Source organism: Aedes aegypti, chromosome 3 (assembly GCF_002204515.2).
Source record: "Aedes aegypti strain LVP_AGWG chromosome 3, AaegL5.0 Primary Assembly, whole genome shotgun sequence".
Classification (NCBI taxonomy): domain Eukaryota; kingdom Metazoa; phylum Arthropoda; class Insecta; order Diptera; family Culicidae; genus Aedes; species Aedes aegypti.
In genome coordinates, this window is record NC_035109.1 from 185,241,337 (window position 1) to 185,259,883 (window position 18,547).

General features: G+C 38.5%; 1 protein-coding gene across 3 annotated transcripts in view; it reads left to right on the forward strand.

The window, feature by feature from the left end:
* Nucleotides 1-18,547, forward strand: part of LOC5577354 (E3 ubiquitin-protein ligase RFWD2) — a 75,853-nt gene that overhangs the window by 32,802 nt on the left and 24,504 nt on the right. For 2 of the 3 annotated variants that reach the window (XM_021849020.1, XM_021849022.1), the window contains one exon: nucleotides 14,662-17,237. The exons of the other annotated variant lie outside the window; for it this stretch is intronic. In XM_021849020.1, coding sequence (XP_021704712.1) covers nucleotides 14,844-16,928 — 2,085 coding nt within the window. In that variant the 5' untranslated portion in view covers nucleotides 14,662-14,843 and the 3' untranslated portion in view covers nucleotides 16,929-17,237. Of the gene's footprint in view, nucleotides 1-14,661; nucleotides 17,238-18,547 lie in introns of those variants that run through there. 3 annotated transcript variants of the gene reach the window in all.

Consider the following 18,547-nt stretch of genomic DNA (forward strand, 5'->3'; position numbering starts at 1 on the left):
GATGAAGTTTTCAGAAGTTAACTCTTTTTGGATTTATTTTGGTAGTCCTGAAAAGAACCATTTGTCGTTCTGTGGTTCCGAGAACCAGTGTTTGGTGTTGCAGGAATAATGCCAGATGATTGAATTTGTTTGTTTGGTCGTTGCTTCCTTGTGTTGCTTAGTTGGGTGATCGGTTTCTGGCTCCAGCTGTAGTTCGCCAAACTCCTCCAGTAGATTAGATGTTTGATATCTCGGTTGCTTCGATCGTGATAATCGATAGAATCGGTCCAGTGCTTTGGTCTGTAGCAATATCCATTGCATGAGCATTTAGGCTCTGTACATTGATACTCATCAATATGCAGGCTTGGTCGCTATGATCCAGTATTTCACGCAGTTCGTCTCAAAGCGTCACTAATCGATGATTGCCTAAGCGCTGCAGCTCATTCCTCAAGTCAACCCTCTTGGGAGAATTGCTGCCTTTGGCGTGATAGAACTTAAAAAGTAAGAGGTTGTTTCCGAGATACGACCGCCAAAGTGACGTTGGATAACATTAGCATCTTCTATTTCCTGGCTTGAGACCGTCACGAACTTATGAAAGATTTCTGAGAGAACAGCACCAATTTTCGACCCAACACTAACTTTCGACCGATTTTCGATACGGTTTTGGCCTACTTTGTATGAAAATCCGAAAATTGGCACAGAATTCTTGTAGGTCGAAAATAAGTGCTCTTCTAATCCATTTTCACACTATTTGTTGCATGCCATTTTTGACCTATTATGAACATTTTGTGTTATTATTCGATTGGTTCGATTAACTCTTCAACCGGTCGATGGAAGAAGAAGCATGAGCGATAACTTTTGCTCAACAAACAAATATTCCGCTTGAAGGTCCACGCATGATCCACTAAGATTGATTGCTTAAATGGGTTCCGAGGCCTTTCGATACTCGTCGTATCCGTGGCGAACGTTTATTTATGGTTGCGTGCAAATGACTGACCAAAATCTGAATCAATCACATCCAATCATCAGTAATGTCGCTCTTCACGGTGGAAAATTCTCACAACTCTTTTAAAATGAAATTGTCGTCCTGAAAAGGACGGTTGGTGGTAGTCACCGTCGACCAAACTGGGTTTTCATTCCATTGTTAGACAGAAACACACCAAAAGATCACCGAAAACGATTAAATTAAAATGCGGTCGGTAATTTTGTGCTTTCTTGTCCATCCTTGTATTCGATGGTTTGCTCACTCCTCCGACGGTAATTATCAAGGTTTCTGGATGCTAAGGGTCATAATGAGCGATTACACGGAACCCGCAGCTTTTAGCTTGGGAATAAACAGCAGCAGCAGCGACGAACGTGTAAATTTTATTCCGATATGAGTCCTTCTCCGGTTGCTGGTCAACGATTGAATGATGCGCGCGTGAAGTCGAGTTTGGTTGACTTCGACTGAACACGAGATAATAAAGAGAAGTAAGAAGAAGACCGAAAGGGGCGTTTCCCTTTGAATTACGAAAGTGGCTAAGATATCGCGCAATGATGTCTGTGTCAGGAATACACAAGAAAAATGTGCTTTTCTATGAAAAATAAGACATGCTTCGATATTTCTTAATTTTTCAATAGTTTAGTCATGATAATCAATAGTTTTCATTGTTGGAGTAGATTCGAAAGATTTCCAATCGATTGGTGCAAGAATCTTGAAAATCTATCCGGGTGTTAGTAAGTTATTAACAGTCAAAATCTAACCTCTTTTCGTGACGCGAGCGATTTTTCGTTTTTCGAAATTGTACCCCAGTATGTTGCCGTAAGACGTTATCCAACGTCAAAAAATTGGAAGAGTTTGTCAAAAATAGCCCTTGCAGTGAAGTAACCCGCGACAAACCAACATATACCAATTGCTGATCCTGGCTTTTGTCATAGTCGTACACGACCTCGGGGAAAGTTCCACCTTGCGACTTATGAACAGTAAAAGCACAGGCACTAACCATCGGGAACTGAATGCGTTTGCATTTGATTATGCCGCACAGTTTGAAAGTAAAATAAAAATTATAAGGAGTGAAATTGGAGTTCCAAAACCAAGAGCCTTACGTTGGCATGAAATATTTTGAACTCTTATAACTGTTTGCTGGTTTAACGAAATTCCTTGAATGGCACCTCATTCCGTCCCCTTAATGCTACAACTAGATAACTCGAAAATCAAAATTTTGGGATGTGCAACTTTGAAAATAAGACCGTTTTACAAGGTGACGGTTAATCGCAGAGGATATGGTTCAAAAATAAACTTTAACTTGTGTATTTTGAATCACACGCTTATGAGCTATTGGTATTTTACAGATCTAATTAAGAAAAATGTTTTGGCATATTGAAGTCAAAAATTTCAAATTTCGAGTTATCTAGTTGTAGCATCAATTATTGATAGACAAGACATCAAAGGGTCATACTTACTGAATCCCACATAACTGTCCAAATAGTGTAATAACTGTTTTAAAAGAGAACGTTGATTTCAAGCAAGCTAGAGAAAATTTGACGTCATTTGCTTTCCATTCTCCGCTTGGATCGCATCTCAACAGGCAACAGATCGTCTTGCTCTGACCGGGCGTGCTTCTCAGGCACAGACATCGATAGCGAAGGACCTCCCCGTTTGTCTTGCTTCGCTCAAATCAAACTGTCGAGCGAGCGAGAGAAGATGCCGTCCGAAGCCAAAGTCATCATCACTGCCGCCGCCAAGAAGAAGAAGAAGAAGAAGAAGAAGAAGAAGAAGAGGAAGCAGTCCACAGGAAAATTTGCGGTTGAACTGTGAACACGGTCGGGCAAGTCATTCTGGCTTTGTGCTTCACCGCTTGTTTGCGTTCACCCAGCCATCGTCATCGCCGCCATCATCAGATTTCGACTTAAGCCCGGTGATCCACTACCTGTTACTGTTGTGCGTCATCCACGCCACGAATCTTTCGGTTCGTCGTATAAGCAAATAACTTGCTCAAATTTATACATTTGAGTTGAGGATTCCCCGTTTGACCATGGCAATCAACTGATAACATCCCGCAGTGTTATTTATCTGTAAGAGCATCAAAGCTAGCAAAGCCATCGGCCCTTTTCAGGGCCATCAAATTAGTGGAAAAGAGTTAAAAGAGAAATATTTCCAACTTTATATATGACTTCTTATATTCCTAAATCAATTTCACAGCTTCATACAAAATTTCATTTGTCATGAATAATTTATGACTAAACATTTTGAGACTGTAATCGCGGACGCTGCTGCAGTGCCGTCGGGGTGAGTGCTCAACTTTCCACAACAATTGTAAAATAGAATGGCATTTCCAACAGCGTCTTTGATGTTCCATATTTTGTGGGAACACTTTGATTAGCAAAATTATCACATGTAACAAAATTGCGACATTTTAAGAATGCTTTTGAATAGACATTCTCATTGAACAATTGTAATAATTTTGGCACCCATGGATCAGAAATTTACCGTCATAATAAAGAAAACTATTGATTATCAATGACTCGTACTGAATATTTAGTTAATGTCATCCCTTCCAGCAATTCATATTCGACCAATTGCTCACGCATTAGCATTCTCCGCAATTTTCAAGTAATTCTAAGCCCAACACATTATTGGCACATACCCATTTCCCAGATTGGTCGATCAGAAAGCGATGAGCACAAAAGGGAGGAGCATCATCTGCTATTCTGAGGTTATAAAACATGCTTCTTTCGTCGGCATCAGTTTCATTCCAATTCCGCTTTCGAGCTGGTAAGAGCTCCTCCGAACTTGCTCAGCGAGAAGTACCTCGCTGCTAGAAATCTGCTGAGCTGTTAATCTTCAAGCTGCCAATCCATCTGGTTTGTGAAATCGCTCAAGATTTCTAGGTTGACCGATCCGCGCTTCTAGATTTCGACTCGTGGTAAACTCGTGGTCACAGCATCCAAGCTCAATCGGCCCTTTTCAGTACCAACATACGTTCATAAAAGGGTTTATTTGATGATATTTACTGATTTATCTATAATAATCTAAATATCGCGGTATACTACAATTTGGTTCACATAATTACATGAATTTGAGAATTTACCACTGCAGCGCCGTCGGACCGTAATAACATCATACTACTCAGCATTGTATGGTATTTCTAACAGCATCGTTGATTTATCATATAATGGGGAACACTTCCTAAATTCTCAAATATGGAAATTGGAAAATGTATTAAAATTGCGACAGATTTTAAATACTGTTCAATAAACTGTTTCCTGACCAATTGTAATGAGCAACTATTGATCTGAAATTTTTCTACATGTTAGTCTATTGCAAATGTCATAGTATATAAATCAGAACACATTGAACATTGATCAGAAATATTTAAAATTTGCACAAAAGCAAAACATGCGTGATCTTAATTTATTGTAAGCTATTAAAATAATGTTGATATTTTTACTGTCCATACGAACGCGCATGTGAATTTTCCAAGATATGTAAATCCCTAACCAAGACATCAACTTCATGTACCTTATCCTAGATTGGTCAACCATATGAAGGCGAAGAATACGAAAGGGAGGAGCATCGTCTGCAATCCAAATTATGTAAAACATACTATCTTCGACAGATTTGGTTCATTTAAGGGACGAACGACCTTCGGATTAAAATCCCTCTGTAACAACAACAGGATTCGGTTCATTTCATTTACACTTTCGAGCTAGTAAAAACTTCTCGTGATAAACACAGTAAAGCTAGTAATATTTCTTAATGTGCTTACCACAAACTTGCTATAATCTCTTTATTCATCTCGTAGCATCATACAATATCTGATTTATCACGAATAATCGACAATACGACAATTTGAGGATGTTCCGACAACGCTGCTGCAGTGCCGTCGGGATGCAATAACAGCATAATGCTCATCTTGTACATCCCTTGCCAAGACACCAATTTCATATAGCCTATTTCTCAGATTAACGCAATAGACAACATGTAGAAAAATCAATTCAGATCAATAGTTGCTCATTACAATTGGCCAAGAAACAATTTATTGATTTTAATGTCGCAATTTTAATACATTTTCCAATTTCCGTACTCGAGAATTTTGGAAGCGGGGCCGTGATGCTCTGGATGGATTGTCCTCCATGACTGGTCCTGGCTGGAAATATTCGTGGGGAGAAACTCGACCCTTTGCTTCAGGAATTTCATTAACAACTCTTTGGTAAAGCAGAAATTTTCCGAGGAAAATTCTGATAAAAGTGAACTTTTTCAAAACAACTCTTATTGATTGGAATATTTATCAACAACTCTTTGTTAAGTAAAATCATCCTAAATAACTCTTTGCTCCATCGCCAAACCAAAACCAAACCATTTCATTGAATTCATCAAGTACAAGAATATGAATGGTAAGGAGAGGCAGATGGTGTATATTTCGCTGGCATTACTTTCCAACGGGTCGCCGGTTAGCGCTGACTACTAATCCGTCCACTGAATGATTTTCAGTTGTTGCTTTCGCTTCGTTGATCTCTGGTTCCGTTCGCTACTCGCACACTGCTGTGGCTTTCACGCGCTCTTCTTTGCTGCTCCGCTGCTTGATCCGTTCATTATGCCGTTCGATTTGTGAATGAGCTGGGAGCAGAACAACCAGTGGTTTTATTTGCTCGAGCTCCGTTCACCGATGGCGAGTGGTGGGGTTCTCACTTGGTTGCTTCGTCACTCCGTTCGCTTCTCGCACGCGATTGGTTATTGCTTTCGCGCTATTTTCGTTCTATTCTTCGCTGAGAAAAAAAACTGCAACTCTTTTGATTTTTCATGCAAAATGACCAACTTTGATAAACTATATCTCAGTTATTTATGGACCGATTTGAATGAAATTTTCACAGAATATCAGACATAACTTAAATTTTAACATATGTTTTTGAGTGATTTTTCCAATCTTACGTTGAGAAGCAGTTACGGTTTGACTAAAGTGAAAATTTTTGACGATTTTTTATGATTGACATAACTAAACATATTAAACATATTGAAGGTATAGCTTCATGGTATCTTCAGCAAAGTTGTAGATTTTGACGAGATGAATAAGTTTGCTGAAGACAGTTTTTGTGTAAGGCTATCAGATTGTAAGATAAAAAGTTTTGAATTTTTTGTCGAAAACTACAGTTTAGTCAAACCGTTATTACTTACAAACTTGTGATTGGAAAAAATATTCAAAAATATATGTAAAAATTCAGGTTACATCTGATGTTCTGTGAAAGTTTCATTCGAAAATATTTCCATAAATAACTGAGATCTAACTTACCAAAGTTGGTCATTTTGTATGGAAAATCGAAAAAGTTGCAAATGCATGCGAATAAGTTGAGGCCTTCCTTAGCCGAGTGGTTAGTGTCCGCGGCTACAAAGCAAAGCCATGCTGAAGGTGTCTTGGTTCGATTCCCGGTCGGTCCAGGATCTTTTCGTAATGGAAATTTTCTTGACTTCCCTTGGCATAGAGTATAATCGTACTTGTCACACGATATACGAATGCAAAAATGGAAACTTTGGCAAAAAAAGCTCTCAGTTAATAACTGTGGAAGTGTCATAAGAACACTAAGCTGAAAAGCAGGCTCTTTCCCAGTGATGACGTTATGCCAAGAAGAAGAAGATGAGAATAAGTTCTCTGTTTATTCGACAAACCAGCTGAATATTTCATGGGTGCACAACAGCAACAGGGTAGCGGATCACAGGGATTTAGTTGAAACCTGGAAACGTAGCTCAATCTTGAAATCTTGAGCGATTTCACAAACCAGATTCTGGATTAACAGCTCAGCAGGCTTCTAGCAGCGAGGTACTTCTCGCTAAGCAAGTCCGGAGGAGCTCGAAAGCGGAAATGGAATGAAACTGAATCCAACGAAGGCAGCATGTTTTATAACCTTGGAATAGCAGATGATGCTCCTCCCTTTTGTGCTCTTCGCTTTCTGATCGACCAATCTGGGAAATGGGTATGTGCCAATAATGTGTTGGGCTTAGAATTACTTGAAAATTGCGGAGAATACTAATGCGTGAGAAATTGGTCGAACATGAATTGCTGAAAGGGTTGACATTAACTAAATGTTCAATACGAGCTATTGATAATCAATAGTTTTCTTTATTATTAAGGTAAATTTCTGATCCATGAGTGCCAAAATTATAACAATTGTTCAATGAGAATGTCTATTCAAAAGCATTCTAAATATGTCGCAATTTTGTCACATGGGATAATTTTCCTAATCAAAGTGTTCCCATAAAATATGGAACATAAAAGGCGCTGTTGGAAAAGCCACTCTATTTTGCAATCGTTGTGAAACATTGAGCACTCACCCCGACGGCACTGCAGCAGCGTCCGCGAGTACAATCTCAAATGGTTGGTCATAAATTATTCATGACAAATGAAATTTTGTATGAAGCCGTGAAATTGATTTAGGAATATTATAAGTTATAAATAAAATCGGAAATATTTCTCTTTTAATTCTTTTCCACAAATTTGATGGCTCTGAAAAGAACCGATGGCTTTGTTAGCTTCGATGTTGTTACGGATAAATAACACTGCTCGGACCAGCAAAACTCAGGGGGCTTCTGGTATTTGCTCCTAACGGGATTGCTTCTTGACCACCAATAATGGTTTCATCACGAGTCGAAGTTTTGAAGCGCGGGTCAACAGCTCCTCGGCCGATGAAATTTGCGGCGGCGATGACGATGGCTGGGTGAACGCAAACAAGCGGTGAACCACAGAGAGAGAATGACTCACCCGACCATGTTCACAGTTCGACTGCAATTTCTCCTGTGGACTGCTTCCTCTTCTTCTTCTAGGCGGCGGCAGCGGTGATGGCTTTAGCTTCGGACGGCATCTTCTCTCGCTCGCTCGACAGTTTGATTTGAGCGAAGCAAGACAAACGGGGGCGTCCTTCGCTATCGATGTCTGTGCCTGAGAAGCACGTCCGGTCAGAGCAAGCCGATCTATCGCCTGCTGAGATGCGAGCCAATCGGAGAGTGAAAAGCAAATGACGTCAAATTTTCTCTAGCCACCCCTATTTATAGATTTGCTTGAAATCAACGTTCTCTTTTAAAACAGTTATTAAACTATTTGGACAGGTATGTGGGATTCAGTAAGTAAACGACATGAAGCTTTGATGTCTTGGCTTTCGATTGAGCTGCTAATCAAGAAATTTCGTTAAGCCAGCGCAAAGTTATAAACGTTTAAATATTTCATGCCAACGTAACGCTCTTGGTTTTGAAATTCCAATTTCACTCCTGTATAGAGAAGAAAGACGTACTTGAAGTAGACGTAGAAGTACGGTACTTCTACGTCAAAATGGAAACCTTGGCAAAGAAAGCTCTCAGTTAATAACTGTGGAAGTGTCATAAGAACACTAAGCTGAAAAGCAGGCTCTGTCCCAGTGAGGACGTTAATGCCAAGAAGAAAAAGAAGAAGAAGAATAAGAAGATGTGAATAAGTTCTCAGTTTATTCGACAAACCAGCTAAATATTTCATGGGTGCACAACAGCAACAGGGTAGCGGATCACAGGGATTTAGTTGAAATCTGGAAACGTAGCTCAATAGTGAGCGATTTCACAAACCAGATTCTGGATTAACAGCTCAGCAGGCTTCTAGCAGCGAGGTACTTCTTGCTAAGCAAGTTCGGAGCAGCTCTTACCAGCTTGAAAGCGAAAATGGAATGAAACTGAATCCAACGAAGGCAGCATGTTTTATAACCTTGGAATAGCAGATGATGCTCCTCCCTTTTGTGCTCTTCGCTTTCTGATCGACCAGTCTAGGAAATGGGTATGTGTCAATAATGTGTTGGGCTTGGAATTACTTGAAAATTGTGGAGAATACTAATACGTGAGAAATTGGTCGAACATGAATTGTTGGAATGATTGGCATTCCCTAAATATTCAATACGAGCTATTGATAATCAATAGTTTTCTTTATTATGACTGTAAATTTCTGATTCATGGGTGCCAAAATTATTACAATTGTTCAATGAGAATGTCTTTTCAAAAGCATTCTAAATATGTCGCAATTTTGTTACATGGGATAATTTTCCTAATCAAAGTGTTCCCATAAAATATGGAACATAAAAGGCGCTGTTGGAAAAGCCACTCTATTTTACAATCGTTGAGCACTCACCCCGACGGCACTGCAGCAGCGTCCGCGAGTACAATCTCAAATGGTTGAGTCATAAATTATTCATGACAAATGAAATTTTGTATGAAGCCGTGTGAAATTGATTTAGGAATATTATAAGTTATAAATAAAATCGGAAATATTTCTCTTTTAACTCTTTTTTTTTTGGCTCTGAAAAGAACCGATGGCTTTATAAGCTTCGATGTTGTTACGGATAAATAACACTGCTCGGACCAGCAAAACTCAGGGGGCTTCTGGTATTTGCCCCTAACGGGATTGCTTCTTGACCACCAATGATGATTTCATCACGAGTCGAAATTTTGAAGCGCGGGTCAACAGCTCCTCGGCCGATGAAATTTGCGGCGGCGATGACGATGGCTGGGTGAACGCAAACAAGCGATGAACCACAAGGCGAGAATGACTCGCCCGACCGTGTTCACAGTTCGACCGCAAATTCACCTGTGGACTGCTTCCTCTTCTTCTTCTAGGCGGCGGCAGCGGTAATGGCTTTAGCTTCGGACGGCATCTTCTCTCGCTCGCTCGACAGTTTGATTTGAGCGAAGCAAGACAAACGGGGGCGTCCTTCGCTATCGATGTCTGTGCCTGAGAAGCACGCCCGGTCAGAGCAAGCCGATCTGTCGCACAGTGGGACGAAACTGAAAATTGACGGTCAAAACCTCTTAGAGGCGTTTTAGGCCCTAGGTATCTTCGGGACATTGTTTTGAATTAGCATCCCGAGTAATAATAAAAAATCATTTTTATTTTATACTGAATAGGGCACCCGAGAAAAAATATTTTTTTGAAAAAATATTTTAGGGCGTTCATCACTTTAGAAAAGTCTTAGATCTATTTATTTTCAACAACTTTGCTGAACATACTTGATATTTTTGACTTCGTTTTCACAGTTAAATGTTTAAATTTAACCTATTTTATAATAAATATCAGTTTTTTGACCATTTCTATGCTTAATGTGCAATTTATGAACATAACATGTTCAACAACATTTTATATATTATAAAAATACACAACTTTGCCGAATATACCAAAGCTCTAAAATCGTTACATCGAAAGATATATTGAATTTATGTTAAATTTTTTATAATTTTTGACCATTTTTCTAGGCAAGTTTCTCCTGAATCGGCACTTTTCGGCAGCCATATTTAGTACACTTTGATGCCTTATTATATTAGTTAAAGCCCCATGGCAATAGAATGATCGGGTCTCGCAGGGCACATTGATTTCAACCATTTTTTAACCAGCTTGGAATTTCGATTTTAAATAATTTTTTGACCTTTGCATGCTCACAGTGCAATCACTAAACTTGTAATACTCTTCATTTATTATATAACAAAATAACATATTCAAACAACATCTTTGTCACGCTGAATCTGCTCAATTTCAGCAACAAATCGTAGTAGCCGACGATAATTCGGCTTCGGTCACAATCTGAGAGAGAGAAGACAGCTGACTTAGATTGCGAGCTCACAAAAGTCAAGGGAACCTGTCATCAACTGTCACTGGAAAACCGCACATTTGAAAGGCAGAACGTGAAAAACGTCAAAAGTTGGCCAAACTAAAACTGGATGAAAATTCATAATGTTTTCCTGTGCTGTCGCATATAAAATCGTTGATTATTAAATTATTGTCGATTAGACTAAAATTACTTTCGAATTTTTTTTAATTTTGTGATCTTTTTGATAACAAATGGGATGTAAAAATAGTTTTGACCCATCTTGTGCTCTCCGAACCATAATGCACAACCCAAACATGAGACGAAGAAATCAAAGAAGCCAAGAAAACAAGCAAGTTGTCAGTGAGCTGTCTCCTCTCTTTCTCAGGTCACAATGCGTGAAAAATTTAAGAACAAATAATAATAATATGTTTTTTTTATGATAAAAAGCAAATAATAATAGAGAGTAAAGCATAATTTCGCCTGTTAAGTCCAATTCCTCTAATTTTTTGAACCATTAGGTTGTTGTGCCAGCAAAAGTGAACTTATGCCCGAACTCATGTTACATGAGAAACCTACCTAGTAAATTCTCAAAAATAGTATTTATTACAACAAAAAAAAATGTTTTTCGATGCAATCCTTTTACAGCTTATCAGCTTACACAGATGTCTTCAACTATGTTTCATGATTTAAATAATAACAGAATATCCCAAGTTTATTGATTGCACTGTGAGTACACAAAAGATTAAAAAACTATTTGATGTCTAAATATTATGCCATGCTTGTCAAAAAATGGTTGAAATCAATTTGCCCTGTGAGACCCGATATAATGAGGCATCAAAGTATACTAATTATGGCTGCCGAAAAGTGCCGATTCAATATAAACTTGTTTCAAAAAATGGAAAAACTATATAAATTTTACCATAATTTTATTATATCTTCCGATGTGATGATTTCACAGCTTCGGTATGTTCGTCAATTTCATGTATTTTTGTGATATATAAAATGTTGTACAACATGTCTTGTTCATAAATTGCACATTGAGCATAGAAATGGTCAAAAAACTGATATCTATGGTAAAATAGGTTAAATTAAAAAAAATAACCGTGAAAACGAAGTCAAAAATATCAAGCATGTTCAACAAAAATGTTGAAAATAAATAGATCTAAAATTTTGCTGAAATAATAATCGCCCTTAATATATTTTTTTTCAATTTTTTTTCTCGGTTGCTCTATTTAGTTTATTTAAACATTATTTTTTATTATTACTCGAGATGCTAATTCAAAACAATGTACCGAAGACGTTTATTGATTGCACTGTGAGCAGAAAGAGGTCAAAAAATTATTTAAAATCGAAATTCCAAGCTGGTCAAAAAATGGTTGAAATCAATGTGCCCTGTGAGACCCGATCATTCTATTGCCATGGGGCTTTAACTAATATAATAAGGCATCAAAGTATACTAAATATGGCTGCCGAAAAGTGCCGATTCAGGAGAAACTTGCCTAGAAAAATGATCAAAAATTATAAAAAATTTAACATAAATTCAATATATCTTTCGATGTAACGATTTTAAAGCTTTGGTATATTCGGCAAAGTTGTGTATTTTTATAATATATAAAATGTTGTTGAACATGTTATGTTCATAAATTGCACATTAAGCATAGAAATGGTCAAAAAACTGATATTTATTATAAAATAGGTTAAATTTAAACATTTAACTGTGAAAACGAAGTCAAAAATATCAAGTATGTTCAGCAAAGTTGTTGAAAATAAATAGATCTAAGACTTCTAAAGTGATGAACGACCTAAAAATATTTTTTCAAAAAATTATTTTTTCTCGGGTGCCCTATTCAGTATAAAATAAAAATGATTTTTTATTATTACTCGGGATGCTAATTCAAAACAATGTCCCGAAGACACCTAGGGCCTAAAACGCCTCTAAGAGGTTTTGACCGTCAATTTTCAGTTTCGTCCCACTGTGTGTCGCCTGCTGAGATGCGAGCCAATCGGAGAGTGAAAAGCAAATGACGTCAAATTTTCTCTAGCCACCCCTATTTATAGATTTGCTTGAAATCAACGTTCTATTTTAAAACAGTTATTAAACTATTTGGACAGGTTTGTGGGATTCAGTAAGTAAACGACATGAAGCTTTGATGTCTTATCTTTCGATTGAGGTGCTAATCAAGAAATTTCGTTAAGCCAGCGAAAAGTTATAAACGTTTAAAATATTTCATGCCAGCGTAACGCTCTCGGTTTTGAAATTCCAATTTCACTCCTGTATAGAGAAGAAAGACGTACTTCTACGTCAAAAGCGTTACGGAGGGAATTGAAAATTTCAAATTTTAGCGTTACGCAATAAACGGATGCTGCCCTAGCCCACTCAGTATTTGGTCGCTTCTTTTTGATTACCATGACGCCTCTAGTTGCCATAGCGAGTGACTTACTACAGCCTTTTGATTCGGAAGAATAGTTTATTCAGTGATAAAAATATCATGCAGACTCAGACACTTTTGTAAAAGATATCTAAGATGAATCAAGCGTAGAATAAAACAATTGTTTTTGTGGGAAAAAAGTAGAAATGTGGATAACGTTAAATGGTACCGAATAACGTGTATGCCAAAGATACATGTGTAGGGCGCCATTCACCGCCCATTCTAAGTATGAGGCCCTTTTTACAACACTAGCTGGAATTAATCATAAAAATATCTGTGTAATACAGAGAAATCTGTATATCTAGTAGCGCTAGAAATCGGTTTAACCCTCTCTTGCCCATGGTAGCACAGGTGATCCACCGATTTTCAACGAACGCTAGCTAAACCGAATTGGTACGAGTAGCTCAATAATAAGTGAAATAAATTTATACGCTCATTTGTCTTATCAAACATCGAAATAAGTGACCTAAGGGTCAAACTATTGAAAAACAATCAACTAACTATTGAAAAACAATCAATTTTTTTATTGTGGTTTTGAATAATATAGCTTTATTTAGAACAACTTTTGTTCAAGCACTTTTTTTAGAAACGCCATTTTGTTAGCTAAATTGTCGAACAAAGCTGTGGGAAAGAAAGGGTTAAAAAATGGCAGTTTTGTGTGCGGCTCAGGTGAACCCAAACTTTTGCACGATGACTTGAATGACTGTTTCGTTGATTTAGAATACTTTTCAGAATTTTTCTTAAGTGTTCTTCAAAGAATGTAAGATTACGCATCTAATGACACTTTTATTTAAAATTTTGTTCAATCCAATGCTAAGAAAATTAACCGAGTTTTTTCAGTGTGTTAAAAAAATGTCACAACTTTAAGTAAAAATTTAGTATACAGAATTAAAAAAATGTTTTTGGAAAAGTACATACAAAGTAAGAATAACTCTTCGCCTTTCTAATGCGCCATAGAGAGTTTCAATTAGGTGTGTAAGCACAGAGATATGGACAAAACACTTTTTAATGTTTTTAAGGGGGTGAACCCAAACTTTTGCATGGGAGTGTATATTTTTTCACTTTTATCTATCTGAATTTTAATAAAAAAAAAGATAAAAAAAACAAATATTTAGATTGCGGACAAGACATATAATCAATTACATACATATGTACATTTACCTTATTTTTGCTTTCGGTTTAAAGATTTAACTAACATGCACTTATATTTCCTATATGTTCATTAAGTTTGTTTCCCTATGTTTGTGTTTCGTTTCATCATTGTAAAAAGAGTAGAACCATTATAATTTCCATTTGCTTCATTTGTATATGTTAGGTATATGGTCCAGTACACATGATGTGTTATTTTGCGAACCAGCTCCATAACAGTAGACCTGAGACGAAAATTATTTGCCTATTTGAGCTTCCTTCTGGCACTGAAACTACGCTCGTCGTCGAACCGATGACCCGCGTTAGTGGAAATAACAGTGACCAAAAAGCGTTCAAACAGTTAGAATTGGCGCGTTCCATTTGTCAATGATTTCTTTTTCGGTTCTGATTTCGATCTATTTTCCCGTGGGACTTTGAAACGGTCTCGTTTTCTTATAGTTTGAGTTCCTTCTTTAGAAACTATTTTTCCTATTCTATCAACTTAGTTTAGTATGTGATTCACAAAGTTTGCTCACTTTTGGCATTGTTTTCGTTTCAGCTCGACTGTTATGTTGTAAAAAAGAGCAAATAGCAAACTAACACAAAAGAGTACTGTATGAGAAGAGAAAAGGAGGAAGATATAAGAAAAAGACATACTCGGGATAAAAATACCCGCAATTGAGAGGAAAACTATTTCGGAAGCAGGAAGCAGCAAAAAAAGGAGCGAAAATTGGCATCGAAATGACAACCCGTAGGCAGCTGTCGGATGTGCAGTCCTCGTCTTCCAGTGGCGGTGGAGGCGGAACAATGTCTGGTGGGACAGGAGGTGGAGGCGGAGGATGTCTGAGCGACTCGATGATATCCTCCTCTGGCAAGAAACGAATGACTGCCATGAATGGGATTCCCTCCAGCATCGATGATAAGAGCAACGACTTTCTGTGTCCGATTTGTTTCGATATCATCACCGAGGCACATATCACCAAATGTGGTCACACGTTTTGCCACCAGTGCATAGTCAAGTCGATAGAGATGACCAAAAAGTGTCCTAAATGCAACTTCACCCTTCCCTCCCATGAATCCATTGTGCCGAATTATTTGCTCAACGATTTGATCACTAAGTTTAAGTTGAAAGGAAAGCGAACCGATTCCAGCAATACTCAGTCGGGTGATTCTGCGGATACCCTGAAGAACTTCCTAGCATCCGAATCGAAAAAGCTGTCCCTGTCGGACGTCAACGTAATGCTGGAGATTTTAAATCAACGGAAAATACTGCTGGAAGCGGAATCATGTGCTGCTCAAAATCGACTTCTGCACGAGTTTCTAAAGCATTTGCTGCAACAGAAAGAACAGCAACAGCTGCAGGTGGCAAATGAGATTGCCCTGATCAAAAATGACCTCACGGATGTGGAGAAGATCCTGAAAGAGGTTCAAAGCAGTTGTCCGACGGTGGAAGAGGTTGAAAACAGCGTGAAGGATGAGAAAGATGAACACGTGGTGGCCATCAAGAAAGAAATCATCCAAATTATCGACAAAATCGACACAATAACCGTCCCATCCAATCGGAGCGAGTCTTCCGCAGAAGGTTTCAATTTGTACAAAAATGACCCAAGCTCATCATCGTTTATGGCCCGGAAGCAACGAATGTATCAACATTTCGACGACTTTGTGCAATGTTACTTTGCGGCGCGCAGTGAAGAGCTGTATTTTGGAAAGGATCGATCGTTCAGCTCAGGATCGCTAGGCACATCCACGCCTACACGATCAATCGATACGACCAGATCTACTCGATCATTGGACACGTTTCGGGAAAATCTCATCAAATTCTCAAAGTACAGCGCGTTACGGCCGTTGGCCACACTGAACTATTCCTGTGAAACGAGTTACGCATCTACGATTGTTTCCAGCATAGAGTTCGACAAAGACAGCGAGTACTTCGCGATTGCCGGCGTAACGAAGCGGATAAAAATCTTCGACTATTACTCCGCTATTCGAGACGCTGCGGTGGACATCAACTATCCCATCAACGAGATGGTGTGTAGCAGTAAAATCTCCTGTGTGATATGGAACAACTACTTCAAAGAGGTCCTGGCATCCAGCGACTACGAAGGACTGGTGTCCGTTTGGGATGTCAGCACCAAGACGAGGACCAAAGCTTACGAAGAGCATGACAAACGCGTTTGGTGTGTTGATTTCAACGAAGTGGACACCCGATTACTTGCCTCAGGATCGGACGATGCGCGGGTTAAACTGTGGTCTCTCAATGTGGATCACTCCGTGGCCACCATCGAAGCCCGAGCGAACGTGTGCTGTGTCAAGTTCAATCCGAAAAGTTCGTGCCACTTGGCGTTCGGTTCAGCGGACCACTGCGTGCACTATTACGACCTGCGGAACATCAAGGAACCGTTGTGCGTGTTTAAGGGGCACAAAAAGGCCGTATCATATGTGAAATTCCTCAACACGACGGAAATCGTCTCGGCGGGAACTGACGGTCAGTTGAAGCTGTGGAACATCAACTCGCCTCCCTACTGCTTGCGGTCCTTCACCGGTCACATAAACGAGAAAAACTTTGCCGGGTTGGCGACCAACAATGACTACCTGGCGTGCGGCAGTGAGGACAATTCGCTTTGCGTGTACTACAAGGGGCTGTCCAAGCAGTTGTTCAATCTGAAGTTCTCATCCAGCAACAGCGCAACCCGATCCATCTCAGACACCGAACGGAACACCGAAGGCAATGAATTCGTGTCGGCTGTCTGCTGGCGCAAACAAAGCAATATCATCATCGCGGGCAACAGCGAAGGAATTATCAAGATTCTGGAGATTGTGTAAAATAGGTGTAGCACATAGAACAGGAAGCACATTGCCGACCCTATTGTTCAAGTTTACAACACGCGTTAATTTGTTGTTCTTTTCTTTTAAGCACACACATCACTAGGGTGTGTCACATCTGCGTTGGCTTTCTATAAAATAAGTCCATAAGGGGCCAGCGGTTATATAGTTTTGTATAAATTGGTAAATGACTATTAAACAATCGTTTGACGAAATAGGATGTTAACAATGCTAGTAAAAACTTCTATTGGTGTACAATATTAACATTTTTATTTGCCTAATACAATTTGATTTGTCGTCTTTTCATAACAATTTTTGTTTATAATAACCTTTACTACTAGTACTTCATGTGTAAGACTTCAATGTCTGCAAAGTTTTCTCTTTACATGTAGGGTAAGTGATCCATTAGAGCCGACACTGCCAATCGACGTATTGGCTTGTTGATACACGGAATAGTTGAAAAGAGCGTACAAATAGCTTTGAAACTGATGAAATATCACTAAAATTGCTAAAACTTGTCTTACTTGTACCAATAGTTGCGGTAAAATGTTCCTATAGTGGAGGATCTCATAAGAAAACCACGGATACCGCAACTATAGGAACACAAATTAAAAATTTACCTCAACTAAAGGAACAGTGTACCAATAGTGGAGGTCACGGTAAAAAGAAGCAAGGTATTATACTCCGAAAAATGACATTTGGCAGTGACGTCATTCCTATCGCAAACTCAAACGAGTGCAAAAGAAAGCAAGGCTTGCTCTCTTTTACTATCCTGTAAGCCTCATGCTTGGCGAATTTACGACACATGTTTTGATTGTAAACTGTTGTTTACACGTGGGAATAGCCTACCTTGTTGAGTATACCGTGAGTGGAGGTATTATTTTTCACTGACATCCCGATGGTTACTGCGATGAAATCAATTTTCTCTTTAAGTGAATGGTCGTTACTTCACGTTACAACATTAATATTGAATTTCGAGGGGTTGAATAAAGTGCTTAGTACCTTCACTATTGGAACATTTACCCTAATTGTTGGAGTAAAGTAAACCATTCCACAGCAGTATCGGACATATAAAAAGCACCAATACCATTTTCCCATACAAAATGGTCAACTTCAAATAGGCTTATCTCCGTTGTTTCTCATCTGATTCTTTTTTTTTTTGTTTTTTTTTCTGTGACGAATCACAAATTACCTCAATTTTGGATAACTATTGATAAAGTTGTGTTGACTATTGATTCAAACAAATATGAACCAGCCGTAGGCTGAAAATCTCCCTAATAAAGACAATAATAATATTGATTCAAAAGTTACAGATAGGTTAAATTTTGACAAAAAGCAAATCAACTTGGTGTCTTCAGCAAATTTGTTCATTAAGGTGAAACAGTTTTGAATCCAACTTCCAAGATTGCACTAAAACTTCAAAGGCACTAATCTCGCGAAGGAAACATCTTACAATAGTGCGCTTTTTATTTTGGCTTTGTGCACTAGCAGAAAGCTTAAAATTAGGAGATCAGAAGCGTTTGCCTTTGAAAACGTAAGAAAACGTGGACACAAGTCGGCCAACTTTTGATTTTATCACCTTAAGTAATAAAGAGCAAATGCGCCAAAGACAAAAAGAT